Source organism: Anoplophora glabripennis, unplaced genomic scaffold, assembly GCF_000390285.2.
Source record: "Anoplophora glabripennis isolate ALB-LARVAE unplaced genomic scaffold, Agla_2.0 scaffold459, whole genome shotgun sequence".
NCBI lineage: Eukaryota > Metazoa > Arthropoda > Insecta > Coleoptera > Cerambycidae > Anoplophora > Anoplophora glabripennis.
In genome coordinates, this window is record NW_019416570.1 from 363,261 (window position 1) to 377,995 (window position 14,735).

The following is a 14,735-nucleotide window of genomic DNA, read 5'->3' on the forward strand; positions in this document are numbered from 1 at the left end:
AGGTTACAATTTTTTTGAGGTTAAGATTTTTAGATCCCCAGTAAATATTTCCTTTTAATTCTACACAAAAACTGTACACATTGTTAAAGTTTTTTAACTCTCTTCGAGAGAAATCGCTAAACCTGGAGGCAAGTCTGACAGTTATTAATTGTTCTGTATCTTTAAAACAAATAGATATACTTAATAAAATGTTTTATTCTTTAATAATCTATAACTTTTAGAAACTATGGTACGTTATTAGGCACAAGTGTAAATTAAAAAAGCATCTAATTATATATTTCTGAACATCGTACACACGTAGCATGTTTGTACGTATAGGTAGTGAATAAAAAAAATATTGTAAAAATAATTCGTTTTGTAACATCATCTTTAGGATACTTAGAGAAGCCTATTTCCTGTAATCTGGAAATTGTTTGAAAAAACGTTGTCTACGTTTAAGGAGGGCGTTTATATCAGCAATTTTTTGTTAAACATGTCACTGTACCAGTTATATAAGTTTTCTTCAGAGTAATACATATCTACATTCAAAATAAGGAAATATATTTTTACCTCTCATGTTTATCTTACGTTTCCTGAATTTTGCGCTGCACACCCAGTAGAATGCTTTTATCATAATTATTAAATATCTTTACAAATTTGCTGGACAAAACAGGAAAGGTACATTTTCTGATGTTTACATGTTCTCCGTGATCTTTCAATGCGAAAAATTAAAGGAAATTGCTCTAGTCGTCATTTCCTAGATGGATCAACTTATGCTATCATTGTCTTACTAAGCGCGATTTCTTGTCAATAAAACGCCAGCCGTAAGAGAAGAATTCAAGGACAAAAGGATGTGTAGTTTGGGCATAAATAAAACACCAAATTTGTAATAACGTATATATTACAATTATATACAAATCCTCTTTAAATCCTATGGTAGAAACAATACTTTATATTTGGTTTGAACGTTTCCTCCTCAAATAAATCTAGTAGTACTTATTGCACGTAAAAAATTATAAATAATGTTATAATTGTTATTAGTACAACCTTAATCAAAACATACACCTTTTTACTTTAAAACTACTTATGAAAAATAATGAGAAACTATACACATCCAGTTGCCCGGCACAGCACTCTACGTGCTCTATACAGTCAGAATTTATAATACATCACAACTCCATCACTAAGGTTCGGCAGCGTTTGTAACTTAAATTTTACAATGACCACTGATTTTGTAAAAAATATATAGAATTATATAACGTCAAGAAGTGTTTTCACAATATAAATCATGCCAAAGATCAAAAAAGGGATATCTCAATGATTTATAAATTAGTTTCATAACTTATTGGAAACATACTAACAATATTGATCCAATCATAATGCCATTAATTTTAACCACGTATTCCAAAGGCCTAATAAAGACAGAAAATCGAAAACAAATTCTACTCGACTTTTTAAAAAATAAGCAAATTACTCCCTAACTCTCGTTAATTCAGCAACACATTTTGTGACAGGGAACGCGCCGGCGGACTACAGAGCATTCGAACGTTGAAGCGAAACAGCTGGTTTCCCCAGTTGTATTGAATTTTGCAATTGGTTTCAAAATCAAGGTGCATCGGTTCCCAACTATTAAAAATGTGCTATACACGAATGAGTGTTTTTTTAACCGTACTGGTATTTTAAATAGGTAGGCACCATACTACACCTTGAAAAGCAATAAATCACTAGGTATATGCACTAGAAACTGAATAATTAATTGAACATAATACTAGAAACACAAATTCAAAACTCAATATTGAAAACTCAAACTAGTGAAAATAATTATTATCGTTACACAATTGTCCTCATTAACAAATAAATAATACTTGTTAATATTTAAAATGTAAAAAAAAATATATTATTCATTCATATGTCTAGATTTGTTTTTTCCTTATTTCACTACGGATTGAAAATGCAGTAAAAGCTATGTTAGTGACAGAATAATACTTAGATTCACTCTCGATAAACCTTTGTAGGCCAGCGGCAGGAGGGATATAAATAATGATTTAAAAATTTTCCTCAGCGTAAATGTGCATTTTAAAATTTATTTAAGCGCATATTCGTATTGTACTAATATTTTTCCTATCTTCCGTTAAAATTAATGACATTGTGACTGAATCACCCTGTATATACCAACTTTAAACCGATCTATTTTTATCCAACTTTTATTAACAACCTCATAACAAAAGATTTCTATTTCAGTTGTCAAACATTTTTTGAGGTCTTTAAACATTTTCTAAATTAATTACTTGAAATAAATTTAAGTATTCATTTATAAAAAATAAGTTTAAAGTTCTTCTTCTGCCATTAAAAAATTAGTCTAGTTCTTCCATACCTCTACAAAGAAAACTAAAAAAAAAAAATAATTAAGGACTTGCGTGGAGGAAGGAGTGGTTTGTTACTATTTTGTATTATGGAAATTCTTAAATTTATATCTTTTAACTCCTTTAAGGTTTAAGTTTATTTGCAGTTCTCTTACAGAAAAAAATGCTTACGTAGGTTATTAAAGAGTAGAAGATATATACAATGTACCTACTAGACTAGTAAAGTCACTATATGGCGCTTGAAGTAAAAAAACTGTATTTGCTGCTCATATTTTTCATTTTGAATTATTAAGCTGTATACATTGAAGAATAAAAAGTTGTAACCTGTCGTGCAAATCTGTTTTTCTGTAGAAAGAATAATAAATTAAGTATTTTTTTTATCCAAAAAAAATGTAATGCCCATCAGCTTTGTTCGGATTCCCATATAACCCTATTCCCAACTCATGCGCTGTCTGAAATATACATTCTAATTTTCTTTGAACGGTTCAGAATTTCGCATTCGTTTGTTTAGGTTTTATTCGTATATCATTCGGAATCATTTAGAACTGTATTATTTAGTACATGCGTAGTTATTATTTCCGCAGATCGCATTTATTATTTCCCGCAAATTTTGTAATTTCTTCATTTCATTTTTTTCTTTTACGAAATATACCCGAGTATTTCTGCATTATCATTTTCTAGCTCCAGTTCTGAAGATATCGTTGAAATTTTGGGAGTCATTTTCTCAGAATTGCAAAGTAGTAAAACATGAAGCTTATTACGCACATATACGGTTAATCTATTTAACAAAAAAGAATTTAAGGAACTCTTTAGGTTTTCTTTCTAGATTTATTCTAGGTTCTAGATTTCTTTCTAGATTCTAGATTTCTTTTTATTTAGCGAATAGAAATATTCGCACATTGCTGCCAAATACATACAATCATATCTGTATCTTAAAATTGAACCTGGATATAAAAGATTTCCGTTTCCATCAGAGAAAATTATTTGTTTTTTTTGCGGTACGCAAAAAAAATATTTTGAGGTTAAAGTATAAGGCAAAAACGCAAAGAGCAAACAAATGAAATCTCTGATGAACATGATTATACTTTTAACTTATTAATTCGCTACCGTTCGTTGTAAATGTCAATTCGTATGCATTTTAGTTCCGGATAGTTTTGAATCGTTCAGAATTTTGTCTAATGCGTTTATAGTTTTGCACAGATCCTAAACTGTCGAGAAATAGAGAATCCCAACAAAGCTATCATTTTCCTGAAATATATTTAATGCAATTTAATACAGTCCGTACAATATTTGTTAAAATATAAGCCAATGAAGTGCTGTTATCTGAACTACTGTAACAATTTACTGCGGCAGGGGCGTGCCTTGAAATTTTCCGCGTTATTTTCAGAATATTAAAAAAACTCAAATGTACGACTCGGTTTAAAAGTGGCGACATGTCGATTGATGACAAACCTCGTTCTGGACGTCTATCAACTGCCCGAATCGACGAAAATATTGAAAAAATTTGAGAGCTTGTGCCCACAGACCGTCGACAGACAATTGATCAACTGTCAGAGATTAGTGGGTTATCTTGGAGCTCGGTTCAGCGAATTTTAATGGAAGATTTGGTAATGAAAAGGGTTGCTGCCAAGTTTGTTCCTCGAGTTCTGACTGACAATCAAAAGGAATATCGAGTTGAAACATGTCGTGTTTTGAAAGAACAGCTTGAAACTGATCCAGATTTTCTGTTAAAGGTCATTACTGGTGATGAGTCATGGTGCTACGGTTGCGACCCAGAAACAAAGCAACAGTCAAGCCAATGGAAGACGTCATCGTCACTCCGTCCAAAAAAATGTCGTCAAATCAAATCAAACATCAAAACAATGCTGATTTGCTTTTTTGATGCCAAGGGAGTTCATTCAGAGTTTGTTCCCCCAGGTCAGACCGTCAATCAAACCATTTATTTGGAAGTTTTAAGAAAATTGCGCAACAGTATTCGTCAAAAAAGGCCCGATTTGTGGTAGAGAGGAGACTGGTTCTTCCACCATGACAACACACCTGGACACACAGCCATTTCTGTTAGACAGTTTTTGGCTAAAAATGGCATGGTTCAGCTGCCCACGCACCTTACTCGCCTGACCTGGATCCGTGCGACTTTTTCTTATTTCCACGCATGAAAAGAGGCATGGAAGGATTTGGTCAAGAAAAAACGAGGTAGGAGCTGTCAGCTATTTCTAAAGATGACCACACAAAATGTTTCGAACAGTGGAAGCACCGGTGGGACAAATGTATTAGTTGTAATGGAGGGGATAAGGTTATTTTGTGAACAATTTGAAAATATATAGCTTTTAAAAATAATTCGGGTTGTTTTGGGTACCCCTCGTATATTAAACACGCTACTCTTTGACTGGGAATCAAATTCCTTTCTTTTATTTTTCACCTCCATCGATTTATTAACAATTACACTGAAAATGCACAGGACGATTCACTTACGAAGAAACACGCCTTCGTAACTGCAAAACAGAGTATGCACTGTAAGCTGCTACGGTGAAGCCACGCCGCCAATGTCTTTCTATCTCGGGAGTCGATTGCGGTTAATTCCAAGAAAGTGACGCAGGGATCTTCTTGGAATTTTATCTCAACAAATATCGTACGGACTGTACTTACTGTTTTAACAATCACTAAAGTGATGAAACATGAAAAAAGACGAACTAAAAGTAATTATATAGTATAGGACATTGTAAATTATATGGAATTAATTTTTTCAAATAATTACTGAATTATAAGTAATGTTATTTTTTAAGCGAACAATTTTCTCATTAAAACATTTCCTCACTATTGCTTGTATTTTTACATTACTTAGAAGTCGCTTTAAAAATTTTGTTATAAGTCGTGCCTTTAGTGTCTATTATTTCTTGTACTTGAAAATAAGAGGAGATACCCGAAGCTTCAGGTTCGCTTGTTGAAGTTTTTTCGAACAATATTAATGAGTACATATATGAATAATATGCTGAATTCGTTCATTAATTTAGTTTGCTGTATGTGCTAGGCACTAAAAAATTTCAAACAAAACTTACATATATGTACAATGAGCGGCAAAAGTATGGAATATATTTATTTAAAAATCAGATGTTCGTTATTTGAAAAATCGGTCGGACCCGTCGAATTATATTTTTAGTTGCGCATTTTCTGAAGCAATTTTAATTTATACAGGGTGGCCCAAAAAAGTTAAGAAATCAAGGCCAACTTTTTTAAACGGAAACCCCACTTTTTTGTATTTTTATTCAATTCTCCATGGAATTTTGATCATTTTTTGTGGAACATAACCTATACCTATCTTTAACCGTTTTCGAGATAATGGCGTCTGAATATAGAATATGGAAAATTTTCAAAAATTACCCTGAGATTTACCATGCTGGTTTTAAAATAAAATCACGTTTACTTTTCCATCTTAGATTTGTGTGGTTCACAGAAAGTTACTTCAAATCAGAAAAATCCATAAGAAATAAGTGGTTCGGTTATTTCTTTTGATCATTAGGACGTAATGACTTGAATGTAAAAAATATAAATGAGGTATTTAGGTATAATTCAATTAAAAACGCATAATTTTATTGTATAAAATATGATTTTGTTAAATGTCACTATTTAAATTACGAGCCAGGTTTTATTTTAAAACCAGCAGGGTAAATCTCAGGGTAATTTTTGAAAATTTTCCTTGTTCTATATTCAAACGCCATTATCTCGAAAACGGTTAAAGATAGATATTGGTTATGTTACATAAAAAGTGATCAGAATTCCATGGAGAAGTGAATAAAAATACAAAACAGTGGGGTTTCCATTTAAAAAAATTGGCCTTAATTTCATAACTTTTTTTGGGCCACCCTGTATAAATGAAAATTGCTTCAGAAAATGCGCAACTAAAAATATAATTCGACGGGTTCGCGCGATTTTTCAAATAACGAACATCTGATTTTTAAATAAATATATTCCATACTTTTGCCGCTCACTGTATAAATATTATAAAAAAAACGGTCATATAATGTTCTTTAGAAATTGTAAAAAACGACATGACTTATAATTCGTTATAGAACCGCAATGCACCCAGCCGAGCTAGTTTTTAGTATGATTTGTATACATTTTTTAGGTTTATGTAAGTTCATAATTTCGTCTTCAGAACGCAGTTCTTTATTCTTCAATCCATACTTGCAAAATAAGTACGTACTATCAGAATCATCATCTATAAAACCCAAGTCCACACACTGCCGCGTACGCGTTCTCACCCACTCTGTTGGACACTGTTTCAGTGGGGTGGCGCCTGGGGGTGAAATCCGTGCAAGTCTAAACCGGCCCTAAGCGCCGCGTGGCTTGCCAAAACCCTCCCTGCGAGATCTCCTAAGGCCCTCTCGAGCTGCTGGTGCTGGCTTCGCACGGCAAATCTGTTCACATGAACTGGGATCGGGACGACGAGTTTGCTCTTTTGTTGGGCACCCTTGATACTCTGGTGGGGGCCAGTGCCTAACCTGCAAGAAGAAATGTATCTTTGTCATATTTGAAATAATTTGAAACATATTTTAGGAATAGCAGCAAAAGCATATTTTTAAGTTCATATGGATATTATTCACACTAGTTATTGTTATATTAAATTAAAAGTGTTACTTTTATGGCGAGCAAATGTTGTATTTGAGAGGCGAAGCGTAGTGTACGGATGCAAAATTGCGAGACAAAAAAGACACTTTTAATCCGAATAAAATGTTATTTTTTCTCCAATCGAAATCTCCCATTTAATTATTAATTTGTGCTTTGAAATTATTCGAACCAAATTTGGACAATAAAGCAAAGTAGGTAAGTAGATATAGATGGATATACTCATATATTGCTATTTGAGTTCATTTGTGATTGTTTGTGGTTCAGTTTGCTGAAAACTCTGTAAAAATGGAATCTAATGAAGATTTAGGTGTATCTGAGCAGATACTGGAGTGTGCGAAAGAGGTTTCTTTGAATTCTCCCAAAGAAATCTTGAGAAATGTATGAATGTGTCTGCCAACGTTTTATGGTTTGGTGCAAAGAAAAAACATTACCTAAGTTGTATTCAGAAGATGTACTGATGGTGTATTTCTCAAACTTGGCAAATGAAATGAAACCGTCAACGCTTTGGTCACAATATCCAATGCTACGATCAACGTTGGATATAAAGAAAGGGCAAATATTCAAAGTTACGTGCTTTTCTCAAGAGACAAAATGAGCGATATGTACCGAAAAAATCGCGAGTATTTACAAAATAGCAAGTTGATTGATTTTTGAATAGTGCATTTGATAATTTATATTTGATGATGAAGGTAAACGCTTTAAAAAATAATGAAGAAAATTTTTAAAAAGCTTCTTTATAGGTCGTCCTAATATTGGGGGTTGCAGGCGCATGCCGTTCTGATGAATTATCAATTTAACAATTGATAATATCGAAGATGTGGAATCCGCCTTAATTATAAAAATTTCCTATGCCAAAACCAAGAGATCACGTTCTTTTACTGTGCTGGGAGACAATTATTTAAGTTTTTATAGAAAATATGTTGCTTTACTTGCACCCGGATTGGTAGAACGTCGATTATTTCTCAGATATGTTAGCGGAAAGTGTCATCGATGGTGGTCGGTATTCATAAAATTAGTGTCATCTCGCAAGAAGTGGCAAATTTTTTGAAGCTGGACAACAGGAAAGAGTAGGTATGTACATACAGTGGACACACATTACGACGAACGTCTGCTATACTTTTAGTTAATCGCGGTGGTGACCTCACTTGTCTTGAAAGATACGGGGGATGGAGGTCGAACACTGTGGCGGAAGGCTGCATTGAAGACACGCTTTTGAATAAAGAGAATCCTAGGATTAAAAGTATCAACTTTAGCTCCTAGGATTAAAAGTGAATTCTTTTGTTGCTAAGATACCATTTTTTTTCTTAGTAAGGAAAATGTCAATAAGGGAGACTAGACAAGAAGCACCACTAGGGTCGCTAGTTTTCTTTGTACACAGACATATTTTTATTATTTATTAATTTACTTATCTAATTAAAAGTAACGTACATTATTTATTTTAAAATTTTTAACACATCACAATAACGGCATGATTGATTTTTAATTCAAACTACCGCTTTCTTTATCTTCTCTCCACTATTTCGGTGCATATGGGACACTAGCACCCTTTAATTTGGTAAAATATTTGTTTACATGGAGTTCGTGCTCTTTGTGTAGTCTCCATGATGTAAACCTTAGAGACTTCTGACAGTCAAAAAATTTCATTTTTTTGTGGGTTTTGGAGAAGTATATTTTTTTTTTTTGGTATTTCGATGAAAAAACAAAAAAATAAACTATATTTATTGAAATTTATATGACCCCTTTGAAATAAAAAAAAAGTAAATTTCTAGTCGGAAAGTTTTCGTTATTCAGTTAATTTGCTCTGGTTTGACCGACCATACATCTCTTTAATCTAATCCCTTGTTAGATGAAGTTGGATATCTTTAGTATATCTAAATTTTTGTTTAAAGTACATTGTTTAACTTCATTTGTTAAGACTTTTATAAATGTTTTAAAATTTATTTGAATAGACATGATGACAGATTTTGAAAAACTGTTCTATGATGTTGGGAAGTATTTACTATTTCCAAAAAATATCGTATTTCTGTAGAAAATAAAAGGTTTAGTAGAAAACTATTGACACTTTAATTTTAAGTTTAAACTTACGCAAAAACGGTCGCCGGTGTCATGGCGTCTACATGATGTCACATCTATGTTTGTCAACAGTAAACATAAGGTGCTAATATTTTGTTTTTTTTTGTTACTATAACTATGTTTAGTAAAAGTAAAGTTTAGGCCCGAAAAATACTTCTAAATCTATAACTAAGTCAGGTCGTTGTAGGACAAGCATATTAAGACTATAATTCTATAATATTTTATTCAACTGCCGACCAAAAATTATAATATGACATTTCACGGCGTTAGACATCTATTGAGACTGCACCAAAGGTTTATTTAGGTACTTTCGTTGTAGATTATGTGCATCAAATTCATTATTTATATAATAAATTATTATCATGTCATCGGCAAATAATAAGTAACGTACATAAAATCAGAGACAGTATCATTAATAAAAACTGTAAACATTAAAGGTCCAAAGATACAACCCTGCAGAACTTCTGAAGTCGTAGACGATTTCGGAAGACTTGACTCCTAAAACTTGCACAAACTGAAATCTACCGGACAAATATGAAGTCATAAACTTCACCAATGAACCGAATTGAATTTAGATAAAAATAATTCATGGTCAAGATGGTCGAATGCTTTCAAGAAGTCCGTATTCTACCTGACCTTCTTTGTGCAGATTAAATCAGTGACTGCTGATCGTCTCTCTGCAGAGTCATGCTTTTCGGATAAAATAATATGTCTAACGTGAAACGATAAAATATGCTGCAATTTCAAAAGTTTGCTGAAATCACATAATATTGCAATAGGTCGATCATTTGACATCATTTCTATTTTCGTTTTCACAGACCGGGCATATTCTTGCAATATTATGAGAAAATCGTAGCAGTGTCTTTGATCAAAAAAGAGATATGAGATGAGGTCCTATAGTCATTTTAGGTTTTAATGGTTTAACAGAAAAAGAAAAGAGTACATACATGAGAGTAGTATTAGTAATATTATAAATGTTATTTGCAAAGTTATAATTATTAGAAGTTATAAATGAAGAAGCAAACAAGTCAGCAATTTATTAGGTATCATAATAATTGGAATGATTTAATTGCTTTTTTCGTATTAACAAATATCCAAAATTTGTTTGATTTATATTTTATTTCATTTTCAAAGTTATTAATTTTTGTTTATGTTTTATAGGCTATTTTTATTTCAAATAATGGATCGTAAACGTTTAAAATTATGATAATTTTCATCATTTAAAAGATAGCAACAATATTTATCTTTTTCTTTGATGTATCCAATTAAGTATCTATGTTTCATTTAAATATTCTTTCTATCACGCGCGCTCGCTATGGGACCTATAGTGTAGGGGGTTAGGTGCACGGAAAGTGCTAGATAGTACAACCAAAGTTTACAGAATATTTATTCTGTAAACTTTGGTACAACAGCGCGATGTTATTTTCATAGCGCTATGAAAATAACATCACGCTGTTGTACTATCTAGCACTTTCCGTGCACCTAACCCCCTATGCTATAGGTCCCATAACGACTCGCACTTGTGATAGAAAATAGTATGTGCAATACTATATATTATTTAATTTGAAACATAAAGCATAGAAACAAAATCGTTGACACATGTATTTTGTTTTAGAGTCGATCAATCAACAAGCAAGCTCTTGATATTTTTGCTAAATATCTCACATTTTCTCTTCATCACAAAGTGAAGCTGGTGATATGTAAGATGCGTTTCAAAGTAAACAGGACTTTTCAAAAATAACTATTTTCAGTGAAGCCATCTATTGGGATGCGCCGGAAAGGTAGATCCTTCACTGATGAACTGTCAAAATTGCATCACATTTAGATTAATCATAGACCTTATAAACTACTGGACTCGCCCAACTGTCATTTTGCCTATATAAACGGCAATCGCTCAGACGTGTGCGAGAGAGATGGAGCTAGTAAGGGCTTAAGCTTCGTTCACAGAATTTTGATTGCAGCGCACTACATTTAATTCAACCAATCAGCTAGCTATACTCGATTCCTTATCCCTTTTTTCTGTTGGACCGTATTCAAAGACTTTATAAAAATAATACAGAGACTAAAAGACAAAAAATTTTCATTTTTTCCAGTAGTGTACGTCTGTAAAAGGGTTTATTATATTACTGTCCTAATTACAGTACAACATTTGAATTGTTTTAGCTATAATATTCCAAATAGTTTTTATAATGCATTTATTTTCCTCATATCGTAAACTCGATCGGTTAAAATTACTGCAAGCTCTTCTGACGTAGTTGTTTCAAATATTTCATATTTGCTTTGCAGAACTCATAGACCTAGTAAACTATGGACTGGCCCTAGAAAGAGAGGTCAATCGCGCTGATGTGTGCAAGGCAGATGAAGCTAGTTGAGGCAAATACCGGTAAAACAAATGATGGTACACGGGTATACCGTTACAAAATGCCATAAACAATCTTTGAAGTAAATGTCATGTATTGACATTATCGATTGATTTCTTGAATTTTTGTGTGATTTAGTTAGTGTATGTGAAAGATTCGTAAAAACTAAATACGGTGCAATCGTGTTCTGCGATAAATTGCATAAAGACGTTTAACTGGAGAAAAAAAATTAATTTCATAGGTAGGAAAGAAGTTTATACTTTTTGCATCTTTCTGAAAATAATGACCAAGCAGAGTTGTCTCCGATGATAACTTATTAGATTATATTATTTCTCCCATCCTCAAAATAAAATGTCATTTTAACGTTCAAATTTTGCCGCTTTTAAATGTGTTACTCTTCAAATTATTTTTTAACATCGAACCGAATATAACGAAAAAGTTTTAACTGAAATATGCTTAGCAAAAATTCTCTTCAAATAATATGTTGAACGAAGAAAGCATCGACATAGTTTCAATTTATACAGTTCTGCAAAGCAAGAAAATATGAAATATTTGAAACAACTACGTCAGAAGAGCTTGCAGTAATTTTAACCGATCGAGATTACGATATGAGGAAAATAAATGGAGAACCACACAAATAAGGCATTATAAAAACCATTTGGAATATTATAGCTAAAACAATTCAAATATTGTACTGTTACATTAGGCCAGTAATAATAATAAACACTTTTACATACCTACACTACTGGAAAAAATGAATTTTTCTTGTCTTTTGGTCTCTATATTATTTTTAGTCTTTGAATACGACCCAACAGAAAAAAGGGGTAACGAATCGAGTATAGCTAGTTGATTGGATGAATTAAATGTAGCACGCTGCAGACGAAATTCTGTGAACGAAGCTTAAGCCCTTACTAGCTCCATCTCTCTCGCACACGTCTGAGCGATTGCCGTTTATATAGGTTTATATAGGCAAAATGACAGTTGGGCAAGTCCAGTAGTTTATAAGGTCTATGGCAGAACTGTATAAATTGAAACTATGTCGATGCTTTCCTCGTACAACTATTATTTGAAAAGAAATTTTGCTGGAGCACATTATAAGTACATTTCAGTTAAAACTTTTTCTTTATATTCGGTTTGATGTTAAAAAATAATTTGAAGAGTAACACATTTAAAGCGGCAACATTTTGACGTTAAAATGACATTTTATTTTGAGGATAGGGGAAATAATATAATCTAATAAGTTATCATCAGAGACAACTCTACTTGGTCATTATTTTCAGAAAGATGCGAAAAGTATAAACATGTTGGTACCATCTCATAACTTCTTTCCTACCTATGAGGTAGGAAAGAAAGAAGAAGAAATTTTTTCTCCACTTAAACGTTTCTTTACGCAATTTATCGCAGAACACGATTGCACCATATTTAGTTTTTACGAATCTTTCATATACACTAACTAAATCACACAAAAATTCAAGAAATCAATCAAAATTATGTCAATACATGACATTTACTTCAAAGTTTGTTTACGGCATTTTGTACCAGTATACCCGTGTACCATCATTTGTTTTACCGGTATTTGCCTCAACTAGCTTCATCTGCCTTGCACACAGCGCGATTGACCTCTCTTTCTAGGGCCAGTCCATAGTTTACTAGGTCTATGAGATTAATAGAAGAGAAGTTATTGCGACTGAAGTAATAGTATATTTGTGTTATATGTACAAAAATGAGCATCGAATAAACAGCTAATATTAAGTTTTGTTTTAAACTTGGTAAAACTTTTACCGAAAGGTTTCAAATGATGAAGTAAGTTTATGGTTATGATTGTTTATCCCGTAGCAGAGTTTATGAGTATATACGCGGCTTAAAAACAATCGTGAGGGCATAAATATTTGACGACCACCGCAGGTTCCATCAAAACTGTGCCTGAATTTATCAAATATCAGCCAAAACCTTCATTGAAATTCATGGAATTGGAATTGAGCATCTCAAAAACATTAATTTATCGCATTTTGCCCAAACATTTGGGCTACTGAAAAGTGGGTGCACAATTTGTTTCACAGAAGTTAACTGACGATCAGAAATTGCTCAGAATACAACATTCGAAGAACATCATCAGGGGGTCAAAAAGGGCAAAAACTTCCTTTACAGCATTGTGATTGGTGATAAACTATGGTGTTTTCAATATGATCCAGAAACCAAGCGCCCAAGTGCCGAGTGGGAGGCGCCAGACGAACCAAAACCCAAAAAATTTCATTTGGAATAGCAATAGTGAAAACAATGCTGATTTGCTTTTAGTATTCCACAAAGTGTTCGTTCCACTGGTACAAACCGTTAATGCGTTAATGTTTTGGCGTCTTGAAGCGTTTGGTGCATCGTATTCGTTGTATTCGGCCAGAAAATTGTTCAGAAGGAAGTTGGTGTTTGTTGCACGATAATAGGCTGATCGAGTGACCGATTTTTTGGCAAAAAATTGCAATTTAACTTTCAACCACACCCCGTATTCGCCTGATTTGGCACCATACGACGAACGGAAAGCGTTTTATGGACGTAGAAGTCCTCCAAAAGTCTTGTACCGATATCCTGAAAGAAATCCAGACCAACGATCTAAAACATTCATTCGACGTGCTTTTAGACCATGCAAATCGCTGTAAAGAGGACTGTTTTGAATAAAATAAATCGGCTTTGCCAAAAAAACAGTTAAACTTTAAAAAGTCCTGTTTACTTTATAGACTTTCAGGCAACAACAAATCAAAGGTATGAAAACATAGTACATTGTATATTGAATGAATCTGGGCAGGATTTTTTTATCGAGGTTTAAATACATCAGTGTATTGATGAAGTCGTAAAAGTTGATTGAATATTATGAGGATGTTAAAAAAAATACGAAATTTAAATATACAGGGTGTCTTACGGTGACTGCCCATTAGAATTATTCCAGAGATTACTTCGATTTGAATTTTGAAAATTTTTGTTACCGGGTTTTCGGTTATACCGGAAGTCGCCATCAACTTGCTTATTTTAAATAGAACACCCTATATATTATTGCAATTTTGGATCCTACGTGTTATTTTCGGTGGACTTTTATGAAGTTTCCCTATTCCCAAATTAACCTTTTTTAAACTGTAAATGTTCTGCTTAGAATCTCATTGTAACGTCTGTGAATAAATAATAATAAATAACTGATGTTTAGTTGTTTGTTTTGAAGTTTTGCTAAAAATTCCACAGCTATCCTCGCAAGCAATTACATGTTTTTATGTGATTACACAAAAAATAGTAGATAACTTAAAAACTAGAAGAGATAGATATGGATGGGAAGCTACCCCTCCCCCTATAA

General features: G+C 32.8%; 1 protein-coding gene across 1 annotated transcript in view; it reads right to left on the reverse strand.

The window, feature by feature from the left end:
• Window positions 1-6,621: 6,621 nt before the first annotated feature.
• Window positions 6,622-14,735, reverse strand: part of LOC108910333 (homeobox protein unplugged-like) — a 35,064-nt gene continuing 26,950 nt past the window's right edge. Inside the window, exon 4 of the mRNA XM_018714901.1 lies at window positions 6,622-6,841. Coding sequence (XP_018570417.1) covers window positions 6,622-6,841 — 220 coding nt within the window. The remainder of the gene's footprint in view (window positions 6,842-14,735) is intronic.